The following is a 13,707-nucleotide window of genomic DNA, read 5'->3' on the forward strand; positions in this document are numbered from 1 at the left end:
AACATCCTGCATGCCTGGCAAAGGCTTTTAGTTTACTTTTTTCATTTCTTTCTGTGATTACAGCTAAGAGAGAAAAGGAAAAAAAAAAAAAGGTTTAAAAAAAAAACATGTAAATTTAGCACTCAGAGATAAACTTGTTTACATTTGAATTAAATTTCTTTCTAGCATTTTAGAGATTATTTTACAAACAAACCAGCTTTGGTTCCCACATTTCAAGTAACAGCAAACCATGATAACTTCCTGAGGACATTAAAAATTCTTCAAAGATACTATTTTAATTGTTACATAACATCCCATCATATGAAAACACTGTATTTTGCACTTATGATTAGAAAGTCTTCCCTTGTCAGAGACTAAATGTTCACTTACATTTTTCTATGTTTTTCCATTATTCATTTTTTTCATATTTGCCTTTAATTCCATGAACTTATTCTGATGTATGATATAAGGTGAGAATTTAACTTAAATTTTACTGAAATTTTTGGATTAGGTAATTACTTGCATAAATCAAAGATCCAAAATGTGTGAAAGGGTATGCAATGAAAAGCTCTAATACCACACTCGGACATCCACCTCCCCTCCCTTTAGGTAACAAATGTCATTAGATTATTGAGAATCCTTTCACAGATATCTTATGCACATATAAAGACAATTACATTTTTTTTAACATTATGTTTTTTACATACGCTTTTTTACACTATGTTTTGTCTTTAATGACTTTTTTCTACATAGTGTGCCTTTTAAAATTCTATTTAATTACTCCTTACAGTCTCTACAACACCCAAGTGCAAACTGGTTACCAGTGCAAACTAAGCCTTTTTATATTTAAGCCACTATATTTTGTACCAGCTCTAGGACAATAGATCTCAGGCAGCCATGAAAAGTCTTTTTATTTGGAATCCTCAAAATGCTTTGCCCTCAAACACAAGGATGGTGAAAGCTTTGAGAAAGCCACAGCAGTTACACAGACCCAGGATATATACAAGAATCATGGAAACTTCAGAGCTCACAGAATACAATGAGCAAACTCAAGGTAATCATTTGTTCATTCAGGATTGGTCACCTGTCCTATATGTAGATTTTAACATAGCAATCATCTCAAGTAAGAGTGACAAATTCCATTTTTTTCTAGATTGAATCTCTGACAATCTGAGATCACTGAAGCCTTTAAACGAGCTATGTAGGGGCGCCTGGGTGGCTCAGTCGGTTAAGCGTCTGACTTCAGCTCAGGTCATGATCTCGCGGTCCGTGAGTTCGAGCCCCGCGTCGGGCTCTGTGCTGACCACTCAGAGCCTGGAGCCTGTTTCGGATTCTGTGTCTCCCTCTCTCGCTGACCCTCCCCCATTCATGCTCTGTCTCTCTCTGTCTCAAAAACAAATAAACGTTAAAAAAAAATTAAAAAAAAAAATAAAATGAGCTATGCACTAAATTACATCAAAAATATTAAAAGGATATGTAACATCTCTAGTTTTTCACCTCAAGAGGGACTTTAAGAGACACAGCTAGGGGCGCCTGGGTGGCGCAGTCGGTTAAGCGTCCGACTTCAGCCAGGTCACGATCTCGCGGTCCGTGAGTTCGAGCCCCGCGTCAGGCTCTGGGCTGATGGCTCGGAGCCTGGAGCCTGTTTCCGATTCTGTGTCTCCCTCTCTCTCTGCCCCTCCCCCGTTCGTGCTCTGTCTCTCTCTGTCTCAAAAATAAATAAAAACGTTAAAAAAAAAAAAAATTTTTTTAAAGAGACACAGCTATTGTTCTTATTGCTACTATATTTTATATTTGACTAACAGCTTTTGATATTGCAATTAATTCTTTTTTATATATAAGATAATAATCTTTTACATTTACTTATTTACTTTTGAGAGAGAGACAGAGAGAAGTGAGCAGGGGAGGGGCAGAGAGAGAGGGAGATAGAGAATCCCAACAGGCTCTGCACTGTCAGCAAAGAGCCTGACGGGCTTAAACTCACAAACTGCGAGATCATGACCTGAGCCGAAATCAAGAATGGGACGCTTAACCAACTGAGCCACGAACGTGCCCCTTGCAATTAATTCTTTTTAATGAAGTTGTGCCAACAGAATGATTAAAAAGTAAGAAAGATGATAAAGATCATACTCTCTGTTTTATAATGAGCCAGCACATACTATGAAGAAAAAAGAGAGGAGACAGAAGCAGTTCCTAATTTGGGCCATACCACTCACTTTCCTACCACAGTTTACCTTCCACTGTCATAGAACATGAGTAACTAAACAATTAAATACCATATGTTCAATATATGCAGAAATACCTTTCTCTTATAAAATACTCAAATTGTAGCAATATTTTTTTTTTAATTTAATTTTTTTTTTTTTTAATTTTTTTTTCAACTTTTATTTATTTTTGGGACAGAGAGAGACAGAGCATGAACGGGGGAGGGGCAGAGAGAGAGGGAGACACAGAATCGGAAACAGGCTCCAGGCTCTGAGCCATCAGCCCAGAGCCTGACGCGGGGCTTGAACTCCGGGACCGCGAGATCGTGACCTGGCTGAAGTCGGACGCTTAACCGACTGCGCCACCCAGGCGCCCCTGTAGCAATATTTTTAAAAATCATGTTACCTTTTGCAAATTCTTCTTACATTTATACATGTCAAAGAAAAATATCTGTTGTAGAATCCTACCTGTTGTATCAAGACCCCTAAGTTGCCCATGAACTCGATGAATATTTAACTTGGCTGCAATTTCTTTGCCTTTTTCTGCTCCAGCATTTGATCTGAGAGATCCAGAAGACTGAGGCTGCATCTTAGTGGCATGGACATACCTATCAAAATTTGATGTTCTACCAGGTTCTGCATTGTTTGAAGTCTCTTCAACCACACCTCTTTATGGAAAAAGAAAAAAAAAAAGAAGTATGACAATTAACATGTAAACAATATAGTTCAGTAAAAACATTTAATAAATGTTTTTTTTAAATTCCACTGTTTTAATTAAACCAATATTCATAACAAGTTTTTCAGTGTTTACTGAAAAATAGTATGTGTAAAAACAGTATGAACTTTTAAAAACCTACTTTGCATATCTATAAAGTGATATTTGAAATTCCAATACAAATTTTGAGTATTAGCACCAGTTTTCAGAAATATATTAAAATGATGATTGTTTCTTGCTTTTACATCCAACAAGAAAATTATGGCTCAAATTAATAAATCTTACCTGTTCATACGAACTTGTGTAGCAATTCTGTCAAAACACAATGCTACTAGAGAAACATGAGTCACGCTTTTATTAGGAGCTGTACTTGGAGATTCTTCCACGGAGGCTTGTAACAAACATAAGTTTACCTAACACAAAATGTCATAAATTTCAGAGTTAAAAACTTAAAAATTATCAGTTAAACATAAAATATACAAGAAACTGAAAAACTACTGTTAAGAATCATGTATGTATGTGTCTGATAGACTCTCAAAATCATAATTCAATTCTTATTGGATGGATGTGGAATATTTTATAAATATTACCCCATATTCCAATTAAGTAAACTATATTAATTTTTCCATTAGATCATCAAAAAATAAAATATATATTTTTGATATAATCTATTCTACCACCATTCAGCTTAGTAAATACAAAGGATAAAACCCACCAAAATGTTTTCCTCTTTCTGGAAAATTTTTTAAATTGTTACCTTTGGTATGCTAACATTAGCCTGAAGACCTTTAATTGTTACATTATCTTGCTTCATTATAAGATTTGTCTGTGCTTGTCCTTGGTTAGTAGTTCCTATGGTAGTATGTTCAGTTTTTGTTCCTCTAACATCTTGTTTGGAAGATAGCTAGAGATTAAAGTAGAATTATTATTTCAGAGAACTTTCACAATTTCCACATCATCCACAATTGCAACTTGTTTATCCAATGTGCTCCTTTATGCCCATCTATATGCCAGCTGCCATCCACTTTAGCACCCACGCTCTTAAAGTCCAAACCTTAGAAAAGCGAGCAACACTACTAGCAGCTTCAGGGCTGAAGAGAAGTGATATAAAATAAAGTGAAAACACCCTACAGAAAAACACAAAAAAAATGGCAATAGGTATTATTTTAGAATCAGTAAAATGTATTAATTTAAGAACAGATTTGGTTTTTGATAATTGGCTCCTTACTGGCTGAGGATATTTTCAAATTTCTTTTGATGTACATTCATACCCTAACTACCTGTCACATGAAATGCCAATATGTTTTGAATAACTGGATCATTAAAAATAACCAACCTCACTTTATCTTGCCTCTAGTCTCTAGCCCAAATATGACCCAGATAAATTTGAAAGTCAAATGGAGAATCACCATGATATGACTGCTAAGAAACTGGCTCAGTGGCTAGAACTACAACATAAGTAGAACATCACACACCAGGAGATGATGACTTAATTCACTGAAGTGAACAAAAATAATCTTGGGGCACCTGGGTGGCTCAATCCATTAAGCGACAGACTCGTGATTTCAGCTCGGGTCATGATTTCATAGGCTTGTAAAATCAAGGCCCGTATTGGGCTCTGCACCGACAGTGCAGAAACTACTTGGGATTCTCTCTCTCCCTCTCTTTCCTTCTCCTGCTCACGCTCTCTCTTAAAATAAATAAAATTTACGGGCGCCTGGGTGGCTCAGTCGGTTAACCGGCTGACTTAGGCTCAGGTCATCATCACACAGTCCGTGAGTTTGAGCCCCGCGTCGGGCTCTGTGCTGACAGCTCAGAGCCTGGAGCCTATTTAGATTCTGTGTCTCCCTCTCTCTGACCCTCCCCCGTTCATGCTCTGTCTCTCTCTGTCTCAAAAATAATAAATAGTAAATAAATAAATAATAAATTAATTAATTAAAATAATGAAATTTTTTAAATAAATAAATAAATAAACTTTAAAGTTTTTTTAAAAAAAGATTCTCTTTCCCTCTGCCTCTCCCCCACTTGTGCATGTGTGCCCATGCATGCACGCTTTCTTGCTCTCTAAAAAAATAAAATAAAAATAATCTCAAAAATATTAAGACACAAGTTATCTAATCACAGAGAAAAGTCAATATGCAGCTTTGCATTCTTAGAAAATCAATGTACCAGCCTGACAATTGATTGTTCATTCACTTAGGACCAAAGTTCTTTAGGAAAGCCTTAGAATTAAGTTACTTCTGATATAAAAGAAAAAATAAAGCTAAACACTTTAATAAATATTTAATTGCTATTTATTCACAGTACAGTTATATATGGTATCTCTTAAGGAGCCAATAACATACAAAGACTATTCAGAAATGTCTATGGATTTGGAGTGCCTGGGTGGCTCAGTTGGTTGAGCTTCCAACTCTTGATTGCAGCTCGGGTCATGATCTCACAGTTCATGAGATTGAGCCCCGTGGTAGGCTCTGAACTGAAAGTACAGAACCTGCTTGAGATTTTCTCTCTCCCTCTCTGTCTGGGCCCCTCCCTCATGCTCTCTCTCTCAAAATAAGTAAATGAACATTTAAAAAAAAATGTCTATGTATTCCAATTTAAAGGGCTAATAAAATTTTAATACATGTTTTTTTTTCAAGTTTAAATATCACATACACATGAAGAGTATTCAATTGGCTACCCTCACTGAATAAAAATGTTCTTACATTTTCTGAGAAGGTAGTCTTGCTATTTTGGACAGCTTCCCTGAGGACTTTGGCATGGAGATCATCTACAATTGCAGCTGGATGGCGGGTACTAGCACAATGAACCATCGCTTCAATATATCTGAGGGAAAAAAAAAAAAACAGTAAATGAAAAACTTAAATATCACTTAATACTACAGTCTAGTTTATCTAAATAGGCCCATTATGTTCCACTCTAGATTTTATTAGTGTTAGTTTTGTCTCCTTTGCTGGGCTATAAGCTCCTTGCAGGACACAGAAATCTATTATTTCCCCTTTTTCCTTTCATTAAGTAGATACTAGTAAGAATATCAAACATACTAATTAGTTCCTGGGTGTTACATTTTATGCTCATCATCCCCAAAAAAGAGAAAATATAATGCAATAAAATAATTACAATATTGCAATATAATTATTTATGCTGAAAAAGTAACAAATGATAAACCTTTTTAAACATATTTTCATCTTTGTTCAATCAAAATAGTCATCATCAACAATCTTCTTTATTAACACATACACTAATCATATCACATACACTTATAATTTTATGAAATAGTTATATTTGTAAACAAAAGTAATACCTGTCCAAAGCTTCAGCCACCAGGGGAGTCAGAACAATATCAACAGTCCCTTTTACTTCAACTATGGCTGTGGTCCTGGTCTGAGAGACTGGTTGATCCAGGGTCCACTCTTCTGTTAATGTTTCATCATCTGTGTTATCAACAGTTTTCTTTTCCAGAGGAGTATATGGTGTACTATACAATTTAACAAGCAAAATACAGGTTTAAAAGATCACGAGAAAGAATAGAACTTAAAGTTTCCTTAAGATGAATGACCACTCAAATGTATGTTTATTTCAACTAAAAATTTCATGGAATTAAACTAGATATTTTATGTCCCAAATGCTTTTCAGAGACAGGACAGGTGAGGTACAAAAATGAAAACTGATCAAAGCTGGTTAATACATCAAATAAGAAAAAAAAATGTTGACATAGTTATTTGATGGGGCTTTCCCAAAATATGAAAACTACAATACTGAATTCTTGTTAGTTCCCAATTTTGATATGCCAAGTTATGGTATGTCTAACATAGTATGTCTAACAGAAATGCTACAGGCTGCTTATAAATGTTGGCAAAGCCATGACAGACAACAGAGTTGAATTATTTGTGGTAATTAATTCACAAATAAAATTTTTTTAAAAAAGTTCCAGAATTAATCTTTTTCTTTCATTTTCCCAAGGCTTTGGACAATTCCTGACACATGATGGCCAATGAAGTATTATTTGTAAGAATGAATAAATCAGCTGGAAAAACAAATAATAAAATAAGATGCAAGGCCAATTATTTATTACTTAGAAGAAATGCAACTGAAGTATAAATACTATAGACATGGGGAAGGTAAAAATAATAAGAATAATGGAAAAAGATGCTCCATGAATATATTTGTATCACAGAAGCATAAGAAAGCTGAGGTGGCTGGATTAATATCAAAGTGGACTTAAAAAAAAGAATTACTACATGAGCCAAAGAGGATATTCTGTAATGATAAATCAGTGTGAGCAGACAGAACAATGTGTAAAATCTACTAAGAGTTTCAAAAAAGTTAGAGAGGGAGAGAGCCAAACCATAAAAGACTCTTAAAAACTGAGAATAAACTGAGGGTTGATGGGGCGTGGGAGGGAGGGGAGAGTGGGTGATGGGTATTGAGGAGGGCACCTGTTGGGATGAGCACTGGGTGTTGTATGGAAACCAATTTGACAATAAATTTAATATTAAAAAAATAAAAGTAAATAAAAAAATAAAAATAAAATCAGACACATAAAAAAATACATTTAAAAAACTGACAGAATTGAAGGAAGAAATAGATAAATTGACAACTTTAGTTAAGATTATACTACTTTCCCAGCAACTGATAGAAATGGTGAACAACAAACCAGTAAGCTTAGAGAAGATCAGACAACACTATTCACCAACTCTGCCATGTGCACAATATGACTCCATCCAACAACTGCAGAAAACACTTTCTTTTCCACTGCTTGTGGAACACTCACCAACACAGAATACTAGCTAGGGTACAAAACAAGTCTCAACAAATATAAAGACCAAAATAATAAGGAATATATTATGTGATTACAAAGGAAATTAGAAATTAAAAGCAAAATGCTATCTTTAAAATTCTCAAATATGTGGAAATCAAGCACTGCATTTCTGAACAAGCCAATGGGTCAAAGAATTAAATTATGAAGGAAAATTTTAAAATAAATAAATAAAAGATAAAGTTCACAGTCAAGTAAGTAAAGAATGGTTATTCCTCAGAATAAACTCCACATATCATTAAATTACATACTTTAAACTTCAAAAGTATGTAATTTCTACTTACTTCGAATTTGTTCCTGAAAGTTGCATTCCTCTGTCTAGTAAAGAATTAGCGGTGAGCCCCTGTTTGATAACCTAAAATAATATAAAACATTATAGTCTAGAATTTTAATATTAATTGTTCTCTAATTTTATGCTATCAACTGGTATTTGTCAATATCCAGATTACCTTGTTAATATGCTTTTCATATTTACAATAAAAATATTTAACAAATTGAGAAAGTCATACAAAATATGGAATTGTCACTTTCATTTTCTGATTATTCAGACAAATGAGAGGGCAGGGCTGTGAGGATTCAATAATGATAGTAAAAGACTACATAACTAAAGCTTAATAGTGCTTCAAATGTCTTTACTCCGAAGTTCCTTTTCTGAGCTTTTCTTAAACTAATTTTAGAACCTTCTCCTAACACAATCAACTTTTAAGTGAGAAAGAATCCCAGAGAAACATTAAGTTATACGAAAAACTAGATTGTAGATAACAGATAACAATTAAAATTAATAATGCACTTGGTTATTCAAACCAAACTGAACTCTTTTAAATGCTAGCCAGTTATTCAGATTTAATAGAGAAAAATGACTTTCTTATTGCCTATATTCTATTTTGAAATTATCTAAAGATATGAATTACTTCCTTGACTTTACTCCAGAGAGTTTATTGCCTAACCAAACTAGAAAGATTTATGCAATTACTAAAATAATTCTAACCTCTCAGTTACTCTTCTGTATTGGAAGTACCATATGTTTTTTATACTGGAAAATTCATATACCAACATGTTTTCACATGGAATAAAGAAAACATTTTGAAATCTTAACATGGGTCATTCATCTTGGGCAAGAAATGGCACAACCTTAAAACCAAAACTTTGTAATGGTCACTAATGCTTCTTCTTCCTTCAACAAATATTGCTCAAATGCATACATGTATTCCAACTCCATTTATCACATTTCCAGCATTACTTAAGTCCAGCCCTGTCACCTCTTGCACTGATTGCTGCAACAGCTTCCTAAGTGATTACCCCACTTGTTTTCCTGCTTAATGTCAATTCAATTCTACTTAGTAAAGTACGTAAGATCACATTTCCTTAAAGTTCTCACAAGTTTCCTAATGAAATTTTAACTACTGAAACTGTGGTTTTTAAGTCCTTAATGATCTGTCTTTTGTTTAGGTCTCTAGCCTCAAAATGAGCAATCTCCCTGCTAACTAACTGTTCAGTGTGCACTGACTTCTTTCCCACGTTAGAATTTTAGCAAGGCTCATGCCTGTGCTAGGTCTTCCCATCATCAATTTCTTCTCATAGTTTAAGTTTCAGTGCAAATATTACCTCCTCCAGTAATCTTTAATGTGAATGCAATATAGGTAGCCCCATCCCCCATTATTCATTTTGATTATCTTCATAAGACTCTTCTCAATTTGTAATCATATACCTGTTTTTCTATTAACTGTCTGGGTCCCACACCTCAACTATAAGTCCTGTGTCTGTTTTCCTTATCACTGTACATCAAATGCCTGGCACACAGTAGTATATAATATCTGAATTAAGAATGAATAAATTAACATTTAGACACTTTAAATAAGTGTGTATATTTATGTAAGTAAACACCACATAAAATTCCTAAACACTGTTAATCAGTTTCATAAGATTTTACATGCTTAATTTTGGTCTTTAAAATCATTTTTTAAAAATCTCTTATAAATGTATAATTTTATAAAAGTTTTCATATTGGCTATTATCACTAAATTTATTTTGATGCATTTTTAGTGTTCCTTTAAAAAGCTATTTACAGAATACATTACAGAAATGGACAATAACCAATTCCTGCTAAATTAGAAGGTCTCAAATGTCAAGCACATGGAATTGGATTTGCATAGAAGCAACTAGAGTTTTGTTTTGTTTTTTTTTTAGAAGCAGTTACAGATTGAGTAGAAAGAACACCAGCTATTAAAAACAATTACAAAATTTTATTTTCAAGACATGTGAAAATTTGAATCACAGAGACTTGATCTTAATCTTAGAGCATAATGTGTATAGAGACCATATATTAATTAACACTGTGACAATCAAGTCTGAAACTGTTCCTTAATTTGATATGCTTAAACTTATAATACTCATCGATAACCCTAAGATTTATTGTTACACATGAAGCCATGATTTCAGAAATTCTACCTTTCTGAGAGGTAGTTAAAATGACTGAGAGAATAATTTTGGAAACATCTTAAAAACTGATTTATCTAACTAAATGTATCAGTGGAAACTAATGGCTTGGTTTATACCTTAAAAGTTGGAACAGAAAGCTGTTCAAATGACGATGAACTTTCTTCACTGGTTGGAGTGTCCAGATCGAGGGGACGATGCAATGAGGATTTTGAGGTTCTTTTGTTAGTAGGGTGCTTCACTGACCAATTAATTACCTGAAACTGAGTAAGGTAAGTCTGATAACAATTCATCACAGGTTGTTGAGAAGTAATCTGTTCACTCTCTACTGTTTTCTCAACTTCTACAACATACGGATGTTCTATAACATCATCTTCTCCACCTAACGCAGAAACAAATGAAGCCTGGGAAGGATGAGTTTTGAACGGCAGAGTTCGGGGATCCTGAATGCTTTCTCCATGGCCAGTAAGTGGCCCTTCCACACTGTGATATATAGAACCCCTACTGTAGTCAATCTGCTGTGTTTGCTTTTTCTTCTTTTTTCTACCTGGATAAGTTCCCGGGCCTTCATCACTGCTAATGGGCTCAAATTCTTCAGCTGCAGAAAAGTAGGCTTCACTATCAGCCATTGACATACTGGAATCCATTGATCGATATTGATGAAATGAATTGGAGTCTGCTGATGGTGTGTATGGAAATGAACCAAAACTCCTTCTCTGCTTTGGTGAGTCTAGCACGTTCTCATCACTTCGGGAGACATCACTACTAAACTGGACTCCAACTGTAACAGGCTGCTTGTCCCCATAAAAAGCAGCAGTAAGGCTCTTGGTACTTCCAAGTCGAGTGGAACATACAGAGGCTTGTCGTTTCAAGGGAGATCTCAGAGGAGACTGACCTACTGACTTTTCCTGAGTATTAGGAGACACGGGGCTATTTCCTGATATCTCTGTAGGAATACTAAAGCAGAAAGCAAAGCTATTACCATTTACTATACATCATATAAGTACAAAGAGAAGCACTTAGAAAACTCTTTTAGTAATTTTAATCATTTCTTTTATGAATAAAGGAAAATCTAAAATTTTACAATAAAATACACAAAGTAGCAAAACAGCACAATATGTGTTCATACCCCATGTGGTTCTGAAAAAATTGAGGCAGCTTACAGCAAAACACAAACTTGAAGAAACCCAAAGTATAATCTTCAATCCATATTTTGTGGACACTAATGCACTTATAACTTTTTTTTACATCCTTTAAAAGTCTGTCCAACAAAATACACCAAAGCCTTTGATTAAATGAGAGGCATTGAAGGAAAGGAAGAAGTTACAGATAACCCCAATATCACCAACTTCAGCAACTGATGCTAGTGCCATTTACTGAGGCAGAGCAAGTTGAGCATGAGAGGTACTAGTTCATTTTTTATAGGTTGAGTCTGAGGTCTCCATGAAACATCCAAGTAAAAATATATAAAAAAAAGTAGCTGGGCCTATAGAAACAAAAGTTTTGGCTGGAGTTTCAGATTTAAAAGATCTTAATTAAAGCCAAACCATTATTGAGACCATCTAGGGAAAAAGTACAGAGTGAGTAAAGGTACAGAACAGAGTCCTGAGGGATAACATCCAACCAATGGCAGGTTGTAAGAGGAAGAGAAAGAAAAGATGAAGGGTGAAAAATGGAGGACATGGAAATAGGGAATAAGAAGGAAGAGCCAAGGAGAGTGGAGGAAAATCTGAAATGTTCATATCTGTGATATGACAGAAATATTTATTTTCATTATACTTTTCTGTATTTTCCTATTTCTGCAGTGAATATGTATTAATTTTGTAACCAGACAACAGCAAACTAACATTTAAAAATATGTTCAGGAGGAGAAAATTTTCTATAGTGGATGAGTTGAGAGGAAAAAAGATTTTCTTGCCAAAATTTTTGGTAATAACTATCTTATTAGGATCAGGTTTCTAAATCTAATTGAATACTGACTGACCTTACTTGGCCATCATCTCTTTTCGCACTATGCAAGAATTCTTTTTGAACCAAATGGTCATCAGCAACAGAAGAGGGACTTTCTTTTTCTCCAGCCAATAAAGGCTGTGCAGCACTAGAACTACTATTTTCTTCTGAGGAAGAAGATGAGCTATGAGATCGTAACGGTACTTGAAGACTAAGGTGCTGAGTTTTTCTTTCTACTTCTATTCCCACTGATTTGTTTTCCCATTCTTTCCTCTTCATGCCATTCACATTACCTGAACAAACAAAAAAGTAGGTTATATGAACATAATTTCAAAAGCAATTTGTGAAAAATGTGAACACTTAATCCAATTTCTTATTTTTATAAACACAATCATTTTTTACAGCAAAAGTATTCAGTTTCACATAACAATATGCTAAACACTATAGAAAGATATCTACATTAGGTATGCATCCAGAGTCCATAGTCATTGAAATTTTTCTTCCTCTTTTTTTTAACCTTTATTTGAAAATTTTCAAACTTACAGGAAACTTTAAAGAATAACACAAAGCCACCATAAATTTTTTACTTGGAATTACCTATTTTAAACATTTTGCCCCATTTTGTCTATTATGTATTATATATACATAGTGCTTTTTGAACTGAAAGCCATTTGCAGGCCACATTGTGGCCTTTTACCCTAAATAGTTAAATGTTTATTTCCTAAGAATAATAAATAACCACTGTATAATTATCAATCTGATAAATTTAGTATTTATACAATACTGTTATCTAATCTGCGATGTGCTTCCCATTTTTTTCAATTGACCCAATAATGTCCTTTAAAGCACCTCTGCCCCTTCAATCTAAGATCATATATTACTGCATTCAGTTGTCATGTATTCTTTAATGTGGAACATTTCCTCAGCCTTTTATAAGAGCCCTGTGATGTGTTATGTAAATGGAGGAGAAGGAGAATGAAAAGAGACTTCTACAGCTGCTTAGATCCAAAAAATAAGTCTGGCCCAGTTTCTATTCTCCTCCAACCACCCCTGTGTTATCCATGAAAGAGGAATCTGCTAGTAGGAGAAAACTTCTCTCCAAGAAGAATGCAGTCCTAGATGGAATTTAAGGGGTAAGAAGACTTAAGAATTTACAATGTAAGTAATATTATTTGCTTCTCTTACCACAAATGGAAAAAATCAAAGTAGTAAAAGTCAAAACGGAGTTTCATTCACTTGTAAGTGGTAGGAAACTAGTGTTCACTGACCTTCCAAGGAAATCCTGAGTTCTACCATGTGCCCTCCTTGATTCTATCCTAACACTGCACATCTATACTTGCCTCCTGGAAACCACAACAATCAGAAAGTCACATACTTACATAGTGGTTAAATCTATAGCAAATTTATAGCAATTTGTGAATTATAGGTCACTCCTAAATCAACAGGAGATACAGAAAATCATTATTATACATTATAAGAGTTATAATGAGCTTTGCTTTGTTCAGTTGGAGAATTTGTTCTCTTCCCTCTTTTCCACTGTGTGTAAATTCCCTGTAGATTTTCTGCCTTCCATTTGTGATGGTTAAATTTTCATCCAGATTAGA

At 34.3% G+C, this 13,707-nt stretch overlaps 1 protein-coding gene across 13 annotated transcripts in view; it reads right to left on the reverse strand.

Annotated features, from left to right (window-relative positions):
* Window positions 1-13,707, reverse strand: part of KIAA1109 (KIAA1109 ortholog) — a 219,284-nt gene that overhangs the window by 106,032 nt on the left and 99,545 nt on the right. For all 13 annotated transcript variants that reach the window (XM_043569106.1, XM_043569090.1, XM_043569164.1 and 10 more), the window contains 8 exons: window positions 12,138-12,396; window positions 10,273-11,110; window positions 8,002-8,072; window positions 6,203-6,376; window positions 5,604-5,724; window positions 3,656-3,802; window positions 3,184-3,311; window positions 2,652-2,851 (listed from right to left, as the gene is read on the reverse strand). In XM_043569106.1, coding sequence (XP_043425041.1) covers window positions 2,652-2,851; window positions 3,184-3,311; window positions 3,656-3,802; window positions 5,604-5,724; window positions 6,203-6,376; window positions 8,002-8,072; window positions 10,273-11,110; window positions 12,138-12,396 — 1,938 coding nt within the window. The remainder of the gene's footprint in view (window positions 1-2,651; window positions 2,852-3,183; window positions 3,312-3,655; window positions 3,803-5,603; window positions 5,725-6,202; window positions 6,377-8,001; window positions 8,073-10,272; window positions 11,111-12,137; window positions 12,397-13,707) is intronic.

The sequence above is a fragment of the Prionailurus bengalensis genome, chromosome B1 (genome assembly GCF_016509475.1).
Source record: "Prionailurus bengalensis isolate Pbe53 chromosome B1, Fcat_Pben_1.1_paternal_pri, whole genome shotgun sequence".
NCBI classification, from domain to species: domain Eukaryota; kingdom Metazoa; phylum Chordata; class Mammalia; order Carnivora; family Felidae; genus Prionailurus; species Prionailurus bengalensis.